The sequence below is a fragment of the Pantherophis guttatus genome, chromosome 3, assembly GCF_059756535.1.
Source record: "Pantherophis guttatus breed Tessera chromosome 3, ASM5975653v1, whole genome shotgun sequence".
Taxonomy (NCBI): Eukaryota; Metazoa; Chordata; class Lepidosauria; order Squamata; family Colubridae; genus Pantherophis; species Pantherophis guttatus.
The window spans coordinates 69,240,744-69,258,678 of NC_142065.1; the positions used below are offsets into that span (position 1 = coordinate 69,240,744).

Genomic DNA, 17,935 nt, shown 5'->3' on the forward strand with positions numbered 1-17,935 from the left:
CGGCATATAAATCAAATTAAAAAAAAAAAACTTAATCCAAGAAAGACAGAATGGTTTACTTGGGTATTTGGGCTGTCTGATGATAAGGGTTTTCCACCACTAGTCCTGAATGGGATGGCATTGTCCCAGATGGACACAATCTGGAAGCCTCTGTATGAACTGGTCCTACTAGAAGGCCAGGTGGCAGGCATGGCCTGGAGAATCCTTGCACACCTGAGAGTGGTGTGCCTGTTCCTTGATTGAGGGACTGGGTTCACAGTCACTTGCCCTCGTGACTTCTCATCTGAACTATTGAAATATGCTCTACATGCATCTGCCCTGGAAGAGTTTTTGGAAGCTTCAACTGGTGCAGAATGTGGCTGCATGAGTTGTAAAGGATGTTGGGTATTTGATACATGTAACACCACTGCTTCATGAGCTGCATTGGTTGCCAGTACTGTTGCCAGTACAACAGTACAACATAAATATATATGGCATCAAGTAAACCTGATAATATGTATTACTATAGCCCACAGAGGGCTCTTTGGTGGGCTTTAATAATATATATTATCAGATTTACTTGGTGCCATATATATTTATGTTGTACTGTTTTAATAGTCCTGTTTAATTGTCCTTATTTCTTAAGAGGTTCACTGACCAGAATCACTTGTTGAGATGTTTGGCCATAGAAATAAAAACAAACAAACAAACAAAACGGCACCCAGCTCTATGATCACTGATTGCTCTGCTATTGTTTCAAAATGATACATGGTAGCAGAACAGCTTTTTAACAAATTAAATTCCCTAAAGAAGGGTGTATGATCTGATTTGATTTTAATAAGCACATTTCTTCAAATACATGTATTCTCTGTAGTAGAATGTTAATGATAGGTGAGACCAAACATTATATGCAACTGAAGTAGTGGTGAAATGTAAAATTTGTTACTACCAGTTCTGTGGGCGTGGCTTGGGGGGTTAATGTGACTGGGTGGGCGTGGCCAACTTTTTTTTTTTAACTTTTAAAACCATTTTTTCTACAGCCTCTGAAGAGGTTGTAGAAAAAATGCTTTTAAAAGCCTCTGACGATCCCAGCTGAGCCGTGCGATCATCAGAGGCTTTTTTTTTTACTTTTAAAAGCATTTTTTCGGCCAAAGAGGTTGTAGAAAAAATGCTTTTAAAAATAAAAAAAAAAGCCTCTGATGATTGCACGGTTCAGCTGGGCATGGAGGGAGCAGGGATTTTTGCTACCAGTTCTCCGAACCACCTGCCGCCATTGCTACCAGATCGGGCAATCAGGTCCAAACCAGGAGCATTTCACCCCTGATCTGAAGGAACTGGCTTCTTCTATGTGAAGCAGCAAAGATCTCTAAGCTAGACGAATATAATACAATTTAGATTCCAAGGATGGAAGGAAAGAGGCCAGTTGGATGCAGAGTAGTTTATTTTTGCCCTGAGGGCTCATCACTGGAAGGAGACACCAAATGTGTTCTGCTAGAAGAGACACCTTCAATGATATAGTGCTAACAGTAGGAATCAAGCCTTTCTACATCATTGGATGGTCTGGAGCAAAGTCACAGTCTCTATGACTATGTGATTGCAAATCGGGCATGTTGATTGGTTCACAGTTATGAGATTGCAACATTCTGCGGTCGCATGATTGCCATTTGTGACCTTCATTGCCAGCTTTTGACAAGGCAAAAGTAAATGAGGAAGCCAGCAGGAAGTCACAAATGGCAACTATGTGAGATCTTTGCTTAACAATCTAGTGATTCACTTAATGACAGCAACTGGAAGTGCCATATTTTCACAAGCAGCAGCATGACATTACCCCTTACAACTGTGTTGCTTAGTGACAGAGGTCCTAGTCCCAATTACTGTTGGTAAGTGAAGAGTACTTATATGTATAAAGTTATAATTCTAAATCCCAGGAAGCTACAGATGCCAAACATAAAATCGGGGGTAGCAAGTATTCCAGAGCTGGAGGAGTGACATGCTTAGCTGAGCTTCTAAGGATAAGCTGGAAATACAGTTTATTGTCTAGACTCTAGAATCTTTCTAAGAAGAGCCCAGAAAGCAGAGTCCTCCAAATCTGGGGGGGGGGATTCATATATACATCTTATATAGTGATTAAAACATGAAATGGTTATTTTTTCCCTTTAATAAGTAGTACGGCCATCTCAAGATTACATCTTGCTTCTCTTTAGCCAATGTTCTTCTCATGGTGGTCAGCAGCCTCTTCTGTAAACTTCTTCCACCGACCAGATTTGCATCCTTCACCGGGAAAGCAATGTGAGAATTTTTCTCCTGTAATTATCTCATGCCCAAGTGCTATTCAGATGAGATGCACTCATTGACAGAAAAGTAAGCCCACCCTGGCTTCGACTGGCATCTCTGAGTACTTCCTGGGTTTCAGTTTCAATGTTTGAATGGAAGGGCTGACATGATTGGTGTTCAACACAAGGACAAAAGCAAAACCGATGACGATTGGTTGAAAGGGAGAAGAAAGTTAAGACAGGGAACTGTCTCCCTTGAGGAAAGAAAAACTGGTTGCTTGGTTACCTTCTCTGTACACAAAGCCTGGCCTGCTTCATTCTCTGCTTCTGCATGCTTCCTACAAAGGCTATACTTGTAGCAGTTCAGCTATGAAAAGCAAGGAATGAAGATATTTTTTGCCTACTCCTTCAAATATAATCATCTAATAGAAGTATAGAGGATTTTGTTTTGGGTGAGCCTCAGGCCTGTTGGCAAGGTGTTCGCTATTAGGCTCAAAAATCATCTAGGTTTTTTTTTTTCCCCTGCCACTTTCCCCCCCAATTACCTATTCATTCTGCTGGCTCAAATTGAATGCAAAATTGTCTTCTGGATGAAACTACAAGAGAAGAATAGAGGCTCCTGAGAATAATGTTGCATTCAAGAGCTTTCTTACTATTGGAAAGAGAGTTTGTGGAGTTCAAGCAAGCAAATATATTTGTGAGTATAATTTATTCCTTATTATCTAGCACAGGCATCGGTCTGCTGCCTGTTCCTTGCATCTGAGGTGGCTTACAATCTTACAAACAGAAAACAGGCAATTAAAACAACTCTTATCCATAACAAATCCTCATAGAAATAGGGTTGTCCTCCCCCAAAGGCCCTATAGAAAGCATCATTTTAACGCCTCCCATTTTGCTTATAAGAATCAAGACCATCAACAATGTATTAGAATCATAATCAAATATATTACAGAGCTTCAGGATCTGCTCTCTACTGTTCTATCAGTCTTCAAAGCTGGTGAGCATTTTTTAGTTTTCCTTTATAAAGGCCTCTTTCCCCCAGGAGTAGTTAGTTGGCAGTTACTCAGTGGTTACAAGCTAGCAGTTGGTGAGAGCAGAGCCAGACATGACTAATATGCCATTCTCTGATACAATCTTCCTTCTTTTCGTCCTTCCTTCTTTCCTTCCTTCCTTCTTTCCTCCCTCCCTCCTCTGACAGCCTCTTCACTTGTTCTCCTAAACAAAAGTTTTAAAAAATCAGTGTTCTTGTAGTTTGGTTGTAAGGAGGAACTGTTGTTCATTTGAAATTAATTTTTAATGGAATAGCCAATATGAAATGCAGTGGCCTGCATATTAACATGTTCCAGACTTCCTAAGCATACCTCCTCTGTATTGGAGGCAAATAGTGATCAGCAGTAGGTTTTCAGATGCAATTTAAAGTTTGGCTCTTGACCTAAAAAGCCCTATATGTCTTGAAGATACTTTCAGGACTATCTTTTTCAGCTAGAATCAATTCATCCTGTATTAACATTCTGCGGAAAATTCTTTTCGACCCCCGCTACCATTGACCTTAAGAGAGCTTAGACCACAAGGAGATATTTCTGCATGAGTCCAGTATTCTGATCAACCCTTCCAAAACAGATTGTTTTTGGCATGCTGCCCAGCTTTATTAGCTTTCCAAAAGTAGGTTAAATTAGTGCTGTCCCAGCGGGGTTTTGTAGCTAGTTAAGATAACACCTTTGGAATTTTTATATGTTGTTCTATTTCAGTTTAATTCTGTTTGAAAGTAATTTCTTTGTTTATTTTGTACTACATATCATTAGCATTAGCATCAATCTATATAAATCAATACACAATCATTTATCTGGGACCAGAAGGGAGAGGCAGAGAAGAGATATCCATTAAGCATGAATTAGTCAATCAACAAAAAGTGCAACCTTCTGACAAAATTGTTCTGGGCTTGAAAACTGGGTAGGGATAGATCTGATTAGGAAATGGACGACGGGCGATCTTGTGAAACAAAAGGCTACTTAGAAAAATTGCAAGCAGATCCCATGGCAAACCTTAAGGAAATCTCAAGGCTGGAGGGTAGGCAGGAAAGTTAGAAAGTTATATGAGACAAAGGCATTTGCAAACTACAATTGTATTATTGTTAGTGTCTACAGAGTTGTTATGAGTGGTTTTACTTTATATCACTGAAGCCAAAACCATTTGTTATCTCTTCTTTTTTTAGGGCATTTCTGTTATGTCTGTGGAAGACAATTGGAGGGAATGGATAGCTGAAATTGAAGGGCTGAAGGATACCTTATGGGAAGGTGCTACTCTTTCCTAGAAATGTTATAATGTACAGTGGTATTGCACTCCCTAAACAACATGGATGATTTATTATTATTTATCATTTGTAGAGCTTTTTGGTAAATGCTCTATAAAATATATTGATTGAAAAAATCAAGGTCAGGCACTTAGGAACTGCGAAACATTCTGAAAAAGCTTTTGAGAACTCCAAATTGTTCAGGAAATAAATTGCGGCCAAAATCAAAAATGCAAATCCTGTGCAAAAAGCACTAATTGAAATTAGAATAGAGTACTTAAATAATAAGAAAACCATTCGTTGGATTCAAGTAATTTAACAACTGGTTCTCTGCCCTAATGATTTCTTCCAACAACCAGTTTGCCAAACTGCTCAGAAAGTTAACAACTGGTTCTCCCAAAGTGGTGTGAACTGGCTGAATCCCACCACTGAAGAAAGCTGAACTATCAAATATTGAAGGTGGAAGTAGCATAGCTAAAAATAAAAACATAAGAAGACAGCTTTGTTGTTTTAATGCATTGTGGGTGCTGAAATGTATGCATCCTCTGTTTGCATCACAAGAGATATAAATAGGATGAAATTTATGTAAGACTTCAATCTATGCTCTTTATTGTTAAAAAAAAGTCTATTCACTTCCAACAAATCCACATTATTTTAGGTTGACAAACCCTGTTGTAATGAGTGCATGTCATTTAGTAGACAGGTGAAGCAAGTGGTGAAATCAGAGCCAAATGTAGGTGCCCAACTCTTACCTTTCACTTACACATCGTATTTTTTGATGTTCTTTCCCCCTTACAAGATATGCTAAAGATCACTTTTTCTAGAAGTCCAAATGGTTTGTTTCCAGAGGCTTTTGAGATTCACCTGACAGTCATGTAAAATTAAATCAAAGACCACTTGCAGGTTCATATTTACAGACTCCCTCCACCTGGCATATAATATAATACATATATATTTATATATATTAAACTAGGTGCTGAACTTCAGCTGTCACTGAAATATTCTGAAGACTACAATGCCATGCCTCCAACCATCACATTCACCACTATTCCTTTCCATCCCAATGGTAAGGGTGTTATTAAGGACAGTGTCCTTCATATGGTAACAGATCAAAAGCAACTTGCTGCTTCACGTAAGGGTTGTTTTCCAGAGTAATATAACAGCTACCGTGTTTCCCTCAAAATAAGACCCTGTCTTATATTTTTTTGAATCTGAAATAAGCACCTGGCCTTATTGCCATGTGCTCAAAAACCTGATTGGGCTTATTATCAGGGGATGTCTTATTTTGGGAGAAACAGGGTACATATAATCGTGCTTAGCAGTGGTGGGTTCCTCCCGGTTCTGCCCGGTTCCACCGAGCCGGTAGCAGTGACAATATGATGTCACCAAACCAGTTCTGGTGCTTAGTAGTTTATATAGTGTTTTTGTAATTTTGATTTTATCTGCTTTGGTGTAAATGCACTATATCAAATTAATAATGAATCAATATTTTTGTAATATAAAATACTGAGAATAAATATTAAGCTAACGTAAGCTAAATGCTAAGATTTTGTAAAATCTTTTTTTACAGAACAGGGATGTCAAACTGGTGGCCTGTGGGCTGGATGCGTCCCACACAGGCCATGCCCACCCTGGCTCCGCAAAGACAAAAAATGACACGATATGTCACAATACGTTACGTGACACAATTGAGTTTGACACCCGTGTTATAGAGACTAAAACTTACATAACTCTTTACAGTATATGTACTGTAATCTGCAGAGTTTAGCATATTGGTAGGAAAGGCTCCAATTTAAACATTAATGTTTTTGTCTTTTATCCAAGTGGATCCAGAATCTGGGAGACCTTGTGTGGATTTTCTAGATGACCTTAGCAAATGGAACCCTCACTTCACAATGACTAGTATTCTACTTACTATCCAGGTAAGAAAGATTGATACAATCATTTTTTTCTTAATTTTCTTTTGTTTATGGGAGAAGTATTTTTTTTAAATCAAGTTTTATTGGGGGTTTTTTTCCCCCACATTCCCCCACATCTTTTTTGAACAGAGTATTGGCCATATCTTACCTTATACAATTTATCAAATTCAAATACATTTTTGCCACAATTTTCTTTTTCCCCTTTTTTAAATCATATCTCAATATTTCTATGCTTACTTATATAAACAACATCTTCATTCACCCTCAAATTCTAATTTTCCTGCTTATTCATATTTATTCTTTTATTTTTTAACCATTCATTCTTTATCTTAGTATATTTATATATGTTCGGGGTTGCCTTTCTTCCATTTTATCTTTTTTGTTGTACAGCAATCTTTCTTCTCAATCCTGCCATTTCCTTCTCTTCTTTCCTTCTTACTTTCTTTTTCCCTCCTCTCCTGCTCCTCTCCACTTCCTCTTCCTTTCTCCTTCTCCTCCTTTCTTCCTCCCTGTCTAGCCCTCTCTCCAACTCTGATTTCCCCTTTCTTCCTTCCTCCCCTCTCTTCCATCCCTCTCTCTGGGAGAAGTAATCTTAGTTTATTTTTGTAACACTAGGAACCTCATGACAGCATAAGCTCACACAAGGCATTTGCACTAAACCAGTAAAATTGTTAATTTTTTTCTGTAAATAGTTTTCAGTAATCCTTTTCATAAGCTGTTTTTGAGGTTCCCCTCTCAGTTCTAGTTAAAGTTTGTGAGATTGGTAGGACTGAGGACGAAAAAAACCCGGGGTAAAATCCAGCAGGTTCTGACAGGTTCTAGAGAACCGGTAGCAGAAATTTTGAGCAGTTCGGAGAACCGGCAAATACCACCTCTGGCTAGCCCCAGAGTGGGGTGGGAATGGAGATTTTGCTATATCTTTCCCTCAGGAATGGGGAGGGAATGGGGATTTTGCAGTATCCTTCCCCTGTCACATCCACCAAGTCAGGCCCACCAAGCCATGCCCACCAAACCACACCACGCCCACCACGCCACACCCACAGAACCAGTAGTAAACAAATTTGGATTTCACCACTGAAAAAAACCATTCTTCTTTCATGGGCCCACAAAATGTTTTTCAATTCTTTCAATTCTAATTAAAGAACTTAAAGGAAAAAAAGAGTCATGATGTAACTTTAGAGAGAGGTTTAGAGATATCTCTAATGCCATGTTTTTCTATCTTGAAGATTATATTTGTTGTTGCTATGAAGGAGGTCCATCCAACAAGGGGAACAGCTGTTTCAGCTTTTTTTTTCTTTTCTTGAATAATAAATATAAAGCACTACGGGGATTGTCTTTTATTGTTAAAATCCTTCTTTAAATTAATTCTTTAAATTAATTATGTTGCATAATTTTAACTCCTACCCTTCTAGGATCTGCTTTGGTATATGTTAGGAAAATGGGAGTTTCCAACTTCCCATGGTGAAATAATGAAGGACTACCATTGCATTAAAAAAAAACCTTAATTTTCTTTGAGCTGCTATCACTGTTTGAATCATACAGTAACTAGAAGAAAGGGATGGTTTCCTCCCCTCCTGGTACTCAAGAAATTATTACAAATATTCCCATCTTTCCTTCAGAAATGAATGTGTGGAGCTTTTAAATATTTTTTTACATTAACCGCCTTCCAAAATAGTAAAGGAAATTTTGCGGCAAGTCCAGTATTCCATTCTGAACTGGATGCATCCAAAGGAGAAGAAATGTTGGTTTCTCCATGATCCCCATATGTTCATAATTTGTGTCTGCCACACAGCCAAGGTTAGAGTGGAAAGAAAAGTATCAATCTTCTATAAGTTTTCTATTCTATGAAAACACAGAGCAGGATTCATGTCTTCTAACTGCCATGGCTAATCCAAAAAAGCCATTTATTGCAAATAGTGTTTCATTTCAGGTACTCTTTGACTTAAAAAAAATGCATTTAGTGACCATTCAAAGTTACAACAACACTGAAAAAAGTGCATGATGAACAGTTTTCACACACCTGACAACTGTTGTAGCATTCCATGGTCACGTGATCAAAATTGGGATGCTTGGCAACAGGCATGTATTTGTGACAGTTGCACTATTCCTGGGTCATACGATCACCCTCTGTAATCTCCCTTTTGGCTTCCGACAAAGAAAGTCAATGGGGGAAGCAAGATTTACTTAACACCTGTGGCAAAAAAGGCCATTAAGTGGGGCAAAACTCACTAAAGAACTGCCTTGCTTAGCAATGGAAATTTTTACCCCTATTGTGGTTGCAAGTCGAGGACTACCTGTAGCTGGTTGAGTTTGTAATCAATAAAGCTTTGTAGATTGATGCGTGCATGTATTTTCATGCAGGTTTTGTTGTCTAATCCTGTTCTGAAAAATGCCGTGAACCTGGAGGCAGCTCAAATGCTGAAAAATAATTATCCCCAATACAGAGAAAAAGTTGTACAGTGTGTCACAAATAGCAAACAACTCGAAGGTAATAAATACTTGTGCTTTCTGTTGTTAATCATAGATAAATTCTTTCTGCACTATGGGGAGTTTTAGAAGAAACTATTTGAATAGTATTCTTGAAAAAACACAATTTTATATACTGTCATAAATTTTAATTAGTATCATTGGCAATGTAACCTGAGCATGGGTTTTCTAAGCAAATCTTTCATCTCACAAAACATATTTGCCAGGGTACAGAGGTTATGCGGAGGTCGCAAGCTGGAAATAAAACAAAAGCATTCATATTGGGGAGAGGAATTTAAATTTTTATATATATCAGTGATTCTCTCAGGTATTTAACTCCTGGCATCATCATAATGAGAAGGTCAAATATAGCACAATGGAATGTTGTACTACAACAAAGATAGCATCATATTTTTATTTGTGTTTCAATAAACGTTGGAAGTATTTGCCATTTCCATGTATTCTGTCCTAATTAGAAGGTCAAAGATGGAACTGTCCTTCAAGTTAAATTATTATGGATAAGTATACAGTCTTATATACAGTCTTCCATCTATACAAACCCTTCAGACTAATATGACTCAGGGCATTTCCACCCATCACAGTTCTCTTCCTCAATGTGTCCAAAGCAGTTTGAAGCAACCTGACAATCATCTTTGCATCTGCTGATGTCATTAACTGGGACACAAAACACAGTAGTTCAATCAGTGGTGTCCTTCCAGTAGATCAGAAGGAATCTGCAAAAAAAAAAAAAAAACCAACTCTCACATTCAGTCAGTGCCCTATCCAGACTGCTGTCTGTCTCGGAACAATAAAATGTCTTGTCACCTATATACAACACAGCGCATGAAATAAATTGCCAGTCCCTATTTCCCTCCATATCCCCAGTCTACATTTGCAGCAAATGGTGTATTTGTGTATTTTACATATGTTTTTTAAGTAAAATTTATTATAATCTAAATTCATAATAGGTAAAGGTACTTGGCTATAAAATTCTTTATTCCTAATGTATTAAAACCCCAACTGAGAGCTGTGAATGTACCATATCATCCGATCATGCCATCAGTTTTGCAGCCCTCTTTATCATTGTATGGTGTCCTGATGCTGAACTCAAAAGGGAGAAGATGCATATTGCAGACAGGTCTAGGACAACTCAACACAGTCAACTTTCCATGGCCAACTTGCCACAATCAATTCCTCATGGCCAACTCTCCGTGGGACAATTTGCCATTGAACAAAAGTTACACTAATATTGAAGAAATTGTGGAATAGAATCATTAAAGAAAGGATACCAAAGGAGGGACAAAATGAAATGTGAGTGACAAAAAGTAAAATATTGTTAAAAATGATTTTAGATAATTAAATTGAATTGTTGAATTGTCCCACGGCGAGTTGGCCATAGCGAATTGGCTGTGGTGGGTTGGCCCATTACATTGCAGGCTGCAGAAACTGGCATTCCGTCAGCTATGCTAAATCAAGTCATTATAGTGGCTGAAACTCAGGAGTAGAGCAAAGGAGTGAAATAAAAGTTCCTTCCAAAGGGGTATTGGAGCTCACACCAGAGCTTCACCATTGACAAAAGGCACATATGCACACACATCTGTTATTGTTGCCATTATTATTATGATCACTCTGAGTCAATCCACTGCAAGATGAAATACTTTTAATTGACTTTTACCACTCTGGTCCAATAAAGGCAGACAGCCAGAAGAGAGAGAGAGAAATGTGTACATATGTACACATGCATGTAGGTAGTCCAAGACTTACACTTAGCAATGGTTCAAAGTTATGGCTACATATGAGCCAATTCCAAAGTTCCAATCGCTTCCCCTCCCCCACTTCTGTGACTGCATGTTGAGCACTCAGCAACTAGCCTGCATTTATGGATGTTTGCAGCATTCTGCAGTCATGTGACTGTCGTTTATGATATCTTTGACAAAGAGTGGCATTTACTTCCATTTTTTTGGCAAAAACAGCCCAGAGTGAACAATGGTTTCATTTTACGATAGTGGCATTTGCTTTGCAACTGCCATGTTCACTTTACAACCATCATGTTCATTTAATGATTGCCACCAAAAAGGACAGAATCGGGTCGGTTATGTGGGTGACCCACTTTAAAACTCTCATGAATTACAACAATAATGGGGAAGCCCCATTATGATCATAAGTCAAGAACTACCTGTCCTAGGTATGCTATATATGCTTTTGGGTAAACCCACAGCTGAGCCAGAAATAAAAGGTCTTGGCTGCCAAAACTGTGAAATTAAATCCAGAGTTTCACGAGAATTGGAACTGCTAATAATCCTGCCAGTAAAATCAAAGAAAGTATTATTTCCACATAATGAGTCTGTGTAATTTAGATTATTGTAACTGTACCTCCTTATAGTTATTAGTCCCATCACTGTTGTGACAACTGTAGCAATTCAGTGTTCATCTCATATTTGAAGGTATTCTTTTCATTACTGGTAATAATGCCACTGGAATCTTCTGGTTGCAATTATAATGTGGCTCAATTAAATCTTTGTTATTTTAATGGCATAAAAGTATTGGATTGTAAAATATTCACAACAAACATTTTAAAAACTTTTTCTTTTGTCCAGCCATTGCCAAACATTGGGATACGTCAGTCAAGTTTTACCCACAATCAGAAGAACCAACCCCGCAAAAGTAATGACATACAGTTAAACTCATAAATGTTGTAATGCTATAAATTTTTATTTGAATTATTGAATAATTTATATTTGCTTTGAAAAGCAGTGTTTCATCTGGGATAAAAATTTCTAGCAATGTTAGTACAAAGTCACAAATATCAACAGAACAACTTAAAAAAATATGCTCAATAAAAGATCTTCTATTGCTTCAGAAAGATATCAGAGGCAATTCTGCTTGGAGAAACACTGTGTGGCATCACCAAAAAATTTGTCTCTCCTTCGTCTTGCCTGTTTAGCATCATATGGAAAATAGACATGAAGCATTACATTTTATGAGGCCTACAAAGTCTGGGCATGAACTAGAAGAACATTTTGGACTTCAAACTGTTTAGGCATGGAAATGGGCCCGCATCCAGTTTTAGAATTGGCAAGATGTGATTTATATTACTGATCCCAAACAGTAACTTAGCAGTTGGCCTTCCTGATATTCAAAGAAGTCTTCAAAAATATATATTTAACTTGAATAAGTCACATATTTACATACACATAAATACATCTAACTATGGTGAACCATTTCCCTTCTTTAAAGTTTTTATTTTATTTTAAAAGAAAGTCAAACACTAAAAGGTAGGTTACAAGTTTAATCTTAAGAAGAACTTTAACGTTTTAAATATACATGTTCAATATTATTATCTACAGTTTCATTTGAAAAAGTAATAGGTAGTTATAATAGGAAACATGTTTTTAATATAGGTAAGAAACTGTGATCATATTCAGTTAACTTTCCCCAATATTATATGCTTCTTCAAAGCTATATGTTATGTTAGTTTTTGAAATAGAACAGTTAAATATCAGTGATCCAATGAAGTATGTATTCTAATTTTCCAGAGTTATGTAATAACAAACCTGGCATCTAACAACAGGAATGGTATTATTTCTATATAGCATTGATGTATAGTGTATGCCATAGGAAATGTTGGCAATAATTATCAATATATTATCAAGTATATCAGCAGGATTTTGATAAAATATTGTTACATACATGTCCCAAAACTCTTCAAAACTGGCTAATTAGGCATTCCTGACATTGTATTAAAAACCAATAGCTTATAAACTCCAACACAATATGAAAATGTTATAATTGAGGTGGTTCTGTTTTCACAAAATATAGAACCACCTATTAATTTGTCTTCACAGTCAATTCCTGCTGACTTGCTAAACCATTCTCCTGCTTATAAACAATCTGTAACTGATAACATATTCATCCATTTAGACTTCTGTCACCAAAGTGTTGCTCTCCAGATATATTGAAATTTGATTCTCATAAACTCATAACCTGTACATTAACCATTTGCTAAGTACCTCTAGCCTTAACAAATGGGGATTAAGGAAGTTGTAATCTAGTATATATGGAGACACAGTCATTGAGGACATTTCTGTAGATTTTTTTCTTACAGAAAAATTACTAATAAAAATAAAATGCAGATGCCAGTCTTGAAGAACTAGACACATTTTGTCTTTGTTGTAGAATCTGCCCTATACTGATCATGTAATTTGTTTATTAAATTTATATGTTGCCCATCTCACCAGCAGGGTTAGGTATAAGTAATCCTCGTTTAACAATGGTAATTGGGACCATCAACACCATTGCTAAGTGACCCAGTCATAAAGTGCATTGCCCTGTGACTGCTGATTTACAACAGCAGTTGTGGCAATTCCAATTGTCATCAGTAGATGAATCCCATTCAATTGCAGTGGCCTGTAGTTATGTTTGCAGTCATGTTTACAACTTCCTGCTGGCTTCCCCAATGACTTCGCTTGTGATGTTGCCATTGTGACACTGCAATGGCAACATCTATGACAACCTGGTGTGAGTCCTTCATTCAGCGCCATCGTAACTTTAAATGATCAGCAAATGACTGATTGATCAAGAGGTCTACCTGTATATAGTATATTAGAGTGGTATAGGCTTACTTAGGAAAGTAAAAATGTGTCAATCAGTGTTGTTGTCAGTGGCCAAAGAAGGGTTCATAGCAGAGAACAATTTCTCACAGTTTTGAAGAAAGGCGAAGTTACAAAGTCCTTGATGAGCTGCTGCTGACATTGAACAGGACAGCAACAGCAAAAGATAGAGAAATTAATACAAGGACTTCAAACAAAGCAAGAATAATGTGATGATTGTGCTCCTGAATCTTGTCGTTTCATACAATGGCATGCTTGACATTTTCTTCTTCAGAGTCTCATTGATGTGTGTTGAAATCAGTAATACACACAGAAGGGCGGGGGGGGGGAAACAATTACGAGCAAAAACCCAGTTCTCTTTGATTTCTTTATCAAATAGTTGGCTCATTTAATTTGACATACCTAGTCCTGCAACTCCGTAGCAGATCTCTTTTACAAAATACATCCAGCAGGAACTAAATAATACCTGTAGATCTGAGCACCCCAAGGACCAGTAGAACACCTCTTTAATCTTAAGAGGGCAAAGATTCCCAAACCACGCTGATAGGGCTCCTACCCCAAAAGATTGAATTGTATCATAAAATCAAAAGGTGCTTCAACAAAGTTTTACGAGTTTTTTTTACATCTCAAAAACCTGGCATTTTAACAGGAGAGTATAAACTTTTTACATTCATTGTACTCTGTTGGATTTTCTTCCATTTATACTGAAATTGGAAGCAGTTTCACCCTTTAAACCTTTGTTCTTTCTTCTTGGTGAAATGTTCTGCAGAAAAAAATCTCCGCCCCATAACTATTTCCATACGCTAGTTACAGATCATCCTTTCTTCCAAATGTATATTTTCAGAAAGACAACAGGAGTATCATATGAAGAATATTTTATAACATGGTTTAAAATTGCCACATCAAGACCTGCTGAAGATTTTAAACACCCAGGTAAGCTAATGTTTTGGTTTCTTTAAATTAAAAAGACCAAGTCTGATTTTGCACAAAATATAAATAAATGAAATGGATATTTCATATGGTGATACCCTGCCCCCCCCGCAAGTATGGAAGCCGCAACCCATAGGGACTTTCAGAAAGAAATCTTTTTTGTCAGGGAAACCTTTAAAATTGTGACCCTATGGTTGCTACTAATAGAAGTATTGCTATATATATTGGGACTTTATGGACAAATGCAGACTTGTGTTGTTTTAAAAAGAAGGCAGCATATTCCAGAGGTCTCAAATTCAAATCATCATGAATGTCACAAGGACTAGTTCAATAAACTGAGGATTGCAGCACTGAAGCCTTTTCATATGCCGATATAAAAAGCTTTAGTGAGTCAAAAAGATAAGAAAATGAAAAAGATTCCTGATATGCCATTACACATTTATTACATTAAAAAACACAGCTATTTGCAAAGGAGTGCTGTGAAACAGCATTTCACTTTGGTGGCTTAGTTGGCCATATTTTCATTAAACACAATACCAAATTTGGTTTTTATTACTAAGATGAATAAAAGCCCATTCCATTTAAAGCTGTCTAAACCCTGCTTTTCTCTCTCTCTTTTTTTCCATGCAGAGCATATCGATTTCCCTTCCTTTTGTCATTTTCTAGGTCACTTTCTCTTCACTCTTTCTTGCATAGTTCCATCTTCCTTCCTTTGCTTAGCAGGGAAATCTTCCTTGCTCGTCTGCTTACCGTCCCAATCTGGGGTCCTTGATGCTCTCTGAGTTTGGTGGTTTTCTTACAGACATTTCATTACCCAGCTAAGTAACATCATCAATGCTAGAAGGGAGTGGGAATTTGCTCTCTGTTTATATACAAGTGGCTTGCTCTGTCGGTGTTGGCAGTTCCTTAGGCTGTTGTCCACCAATTCCCACTCCTTGGTTGGCAGAGAGGCTCATGATTGGGCAATCATGTCTGCTTCCTCCAGCCTCCTACTCCTTCCTCAGCTAGGTCTTATCTCCAGGTGAAGAGAACTTGATACAATCAGAAGCAGTCTACTGGACCTTGACAACAGACAGGGGTTTTCAGAGGGCAACACTGCTCAGTGCTACAAAGTCCTACCCCACAAGTCTCACTCTTGTTGAAAGACTCATCAAGTTGGGCTGCTCCTCTCCTTGAAGTTCTTCCCATGTTCTTCACAGGACTCTGTGTCCTAGACCTGCTATGCAACACTAAGTCCCTATAAAATTTACTAGAAGCCATAGAAAGCATGGCAGTAACTGCTATTTTAGAGAAAGTCTGAAAAATTGGGGACAGACAGATCTAAATCACAGTAGCTAAACTCTACTTAAAGCAGGAGTCTCCAACCTTGGCAATTTTAAGACTTGTGGACTTCAACTCCCAGAATTCCTCAGCCAGCTTTGCTTTGCTGGCTGAGGAATTCTGGGATTTGAAGTCCACAAGTCTTAAAGTTGTCAAGGTTGGAGACCCCGACTTAAAGTATCAAGAGAAAGCACCTGCCCATAACCACACTTTCGAGGGGAAGACTTGCTTCTCATAAAAATAACAAAGAAAATCTTCTCACGACTTTAAATTTTGACTTTTCTATATCACATTCTAGAATCAGAAAGGACTATTCCAAGCCTAATTAAAATGGAATGTGCTATTTTCAGAACATTGAATCATTAGATTTGACGCGTCCTAGGTGGTCTCTGCACAAACCTTATAATTACATTGTTTTAGATTAACTATATTTTCAGTAGTGAGTTAAAGACTTTATTATATAATGGGTATAATGGACGACGGATACATGGAGCAACTACGCATTATACTTTGAGAGAGCTGCTGTTCTTAACAGAGTTCAGTGAAATTTGCTTAATATAACTTGCCATAACATGAAGTTGGGCTGCATCTGATTTGTCGTAGTTGAACTCATCATTAAGTCCCCCACCTGGCCCCTGGATATGTACAGTTTGAATGCACAAGTAAAATGCCTTCTTAGTCAGATTCAAGATCTTCCTTATTCCAAGCATGTGTTTTACCATTCAGCTATGGCTTTTTCCCAAAGGCTTATACAAAGGGAATTAAAATGAGCAACACATACATTAAGTTGAATGATGACAGAGTATTCTGATTATGTACATATAGGATTGTGAAACAATTTGGATAGTAGAAGAATAAGGTTTTTAACAATTTAAGTTAATGAAATACTCTTGAATATTGGCCAGGTGACAATTGTGAAGACAATGAATGTCTTCTAATTTATTAGTAAAGTTTGCTGTGCGTTTAATGTCTATGTTTACTACAAAAAAGCACATTGAAATGCCTCTTAAACATGATTAAAAATATTATGTAGTTCCAATATATAAGTAAAGTATCTATACTCATAAAGCTGTTCCGTGAATGTGAGAATGAATGTCCATTGTACCATCAAACTAGGGCAAAAGGGGATATGGAATTAGATACCATTTGTATTATTATGTACATACCAATGTGAAATCACAGCTTCCAGTTCTTTACCTGGCATTGGTATTTGCATCAAATTCTTTCCAAGAACTTAGGGTGTTGTAATGTATTGACTGTTGGGCACAAGCAGTCAGATCTACATGTGAAAAAAAGCTGGCTTTCTTATTGTGGAAATCTTCTCAGACTGCTTGCCTTCCCTTGGGAACAGACAGATAAGGTTCCATGGAACTTAGATGGGGTCAGTTTACCTTGCCACTGCACAAGGATTCGAGGCTAGTTCCTCACTGGATCCCTCCTCACTGCCTGGCTTTCTGCCACCATTCTGTCCACGTTTTTAATACATATTTTGTTTCCTGTGCATTCCAATTTTTAACTTGCAACAGTGCTTGTCCTTTGCTGTCTCTTACATAATGAAGAATTGGTGGATGCTTTATTTGCAGGGAAAGATCATGTTATCAGTGGTCCTTTTCCTAATGGGCCAACTGCCTTATCTTTGCTGGCATAATCAGTCAACAGATTCCTGAATCTCATACTAAACTAACTTCTATGCACGAAGATAGAATAGAATAACAGAGTTGGAAGGGACCTTGGAGGTCTTCTAGTCCAACCTCCTGTCCAGGCAGGAAAACCTACACCACTTCAGACAAATGGTTATCCAACATCTTCTTAAAAACTTCCAGTGTTAGAGCATTCACAACTTTTGGAGGCAAGTTGTTCCACTGCTTAATTGTTCTCACTGTCAGGAAATTTCTCCTTAGTTCTAAGTTGCTTCTCTCCTTGATTAGTTTCCACCCATTGCTTCTTGTCCTGCCCTCGGGTGCTTTGGAGAATAGCTTGACTCCCTCTTCTTTGTAGCAGCCCCTGAGATATTGGAATACTGCTATCATGTCTCCCTAGTCCTTCTTTTCATTAAGTTAGACATACCCAGTTCCTGCAACCATTCTTCATATGTGTTAGCCTCTAGTCCCCTAATCATCTTTATTGCTCTTCTCTGCACTCTTTCTA

The 17,935-nt window shown here is 37.6% G+C and overlaps 1 protein-coding gene across 6 annotated transcripts in view; it reads left to right on the top strand.

Moving 5' to 3' along the window:
* The first annotated feature begins 1,776 nt into the window (after positions 1–1,776).
* UBE2U (ubiquitin conjugating enzyme E2 U) overlaps positions 1,777–17,935 on the top strand; it is a 61,011-nt gene continuing 44,852 nt past the window's right edge. For 3 of the 6 annotated variants that reach the window (XM_060689949.2, XM_060689948.2, XM_034415251.3), the window contains exons 1-7: positions 2,495–2,949; positions 4,465–4,546; positions 5,516–5,608; positions 6,367–6,464; positions 8,823–8,949; positions 11,525–11,591; positions 14,382–14,470. In XM_060689949.2, the coding sequence (XP_060545932.1) occupies positions 2,881–2,949; positions 4,465–4,546; positions 5,516–5,608; positions 6,367–6,464; positions 8,823–8,949; positions 11,525–11,591; positions 14,382–14,470 (625 nt within the window). In that variant the 5' untranslated portion in view covers positions 2,495–2,880. Of the gene's footprint in view, positions 1,860–2,494; positions 2,950–3,078; positions 3,250–4,464; positions 4,547–5,515; positions 5,609–6,366; positions 6,465–8,822; positions 8,950–11,524; positions 11,592–14,381; positions 14,471–17,935 lie in introns of those variants that run through there. The other 3 variants (XM_034415252.3, XM_087889791.1, XM_034415254.3) reach the window with 3 other exon arrangements.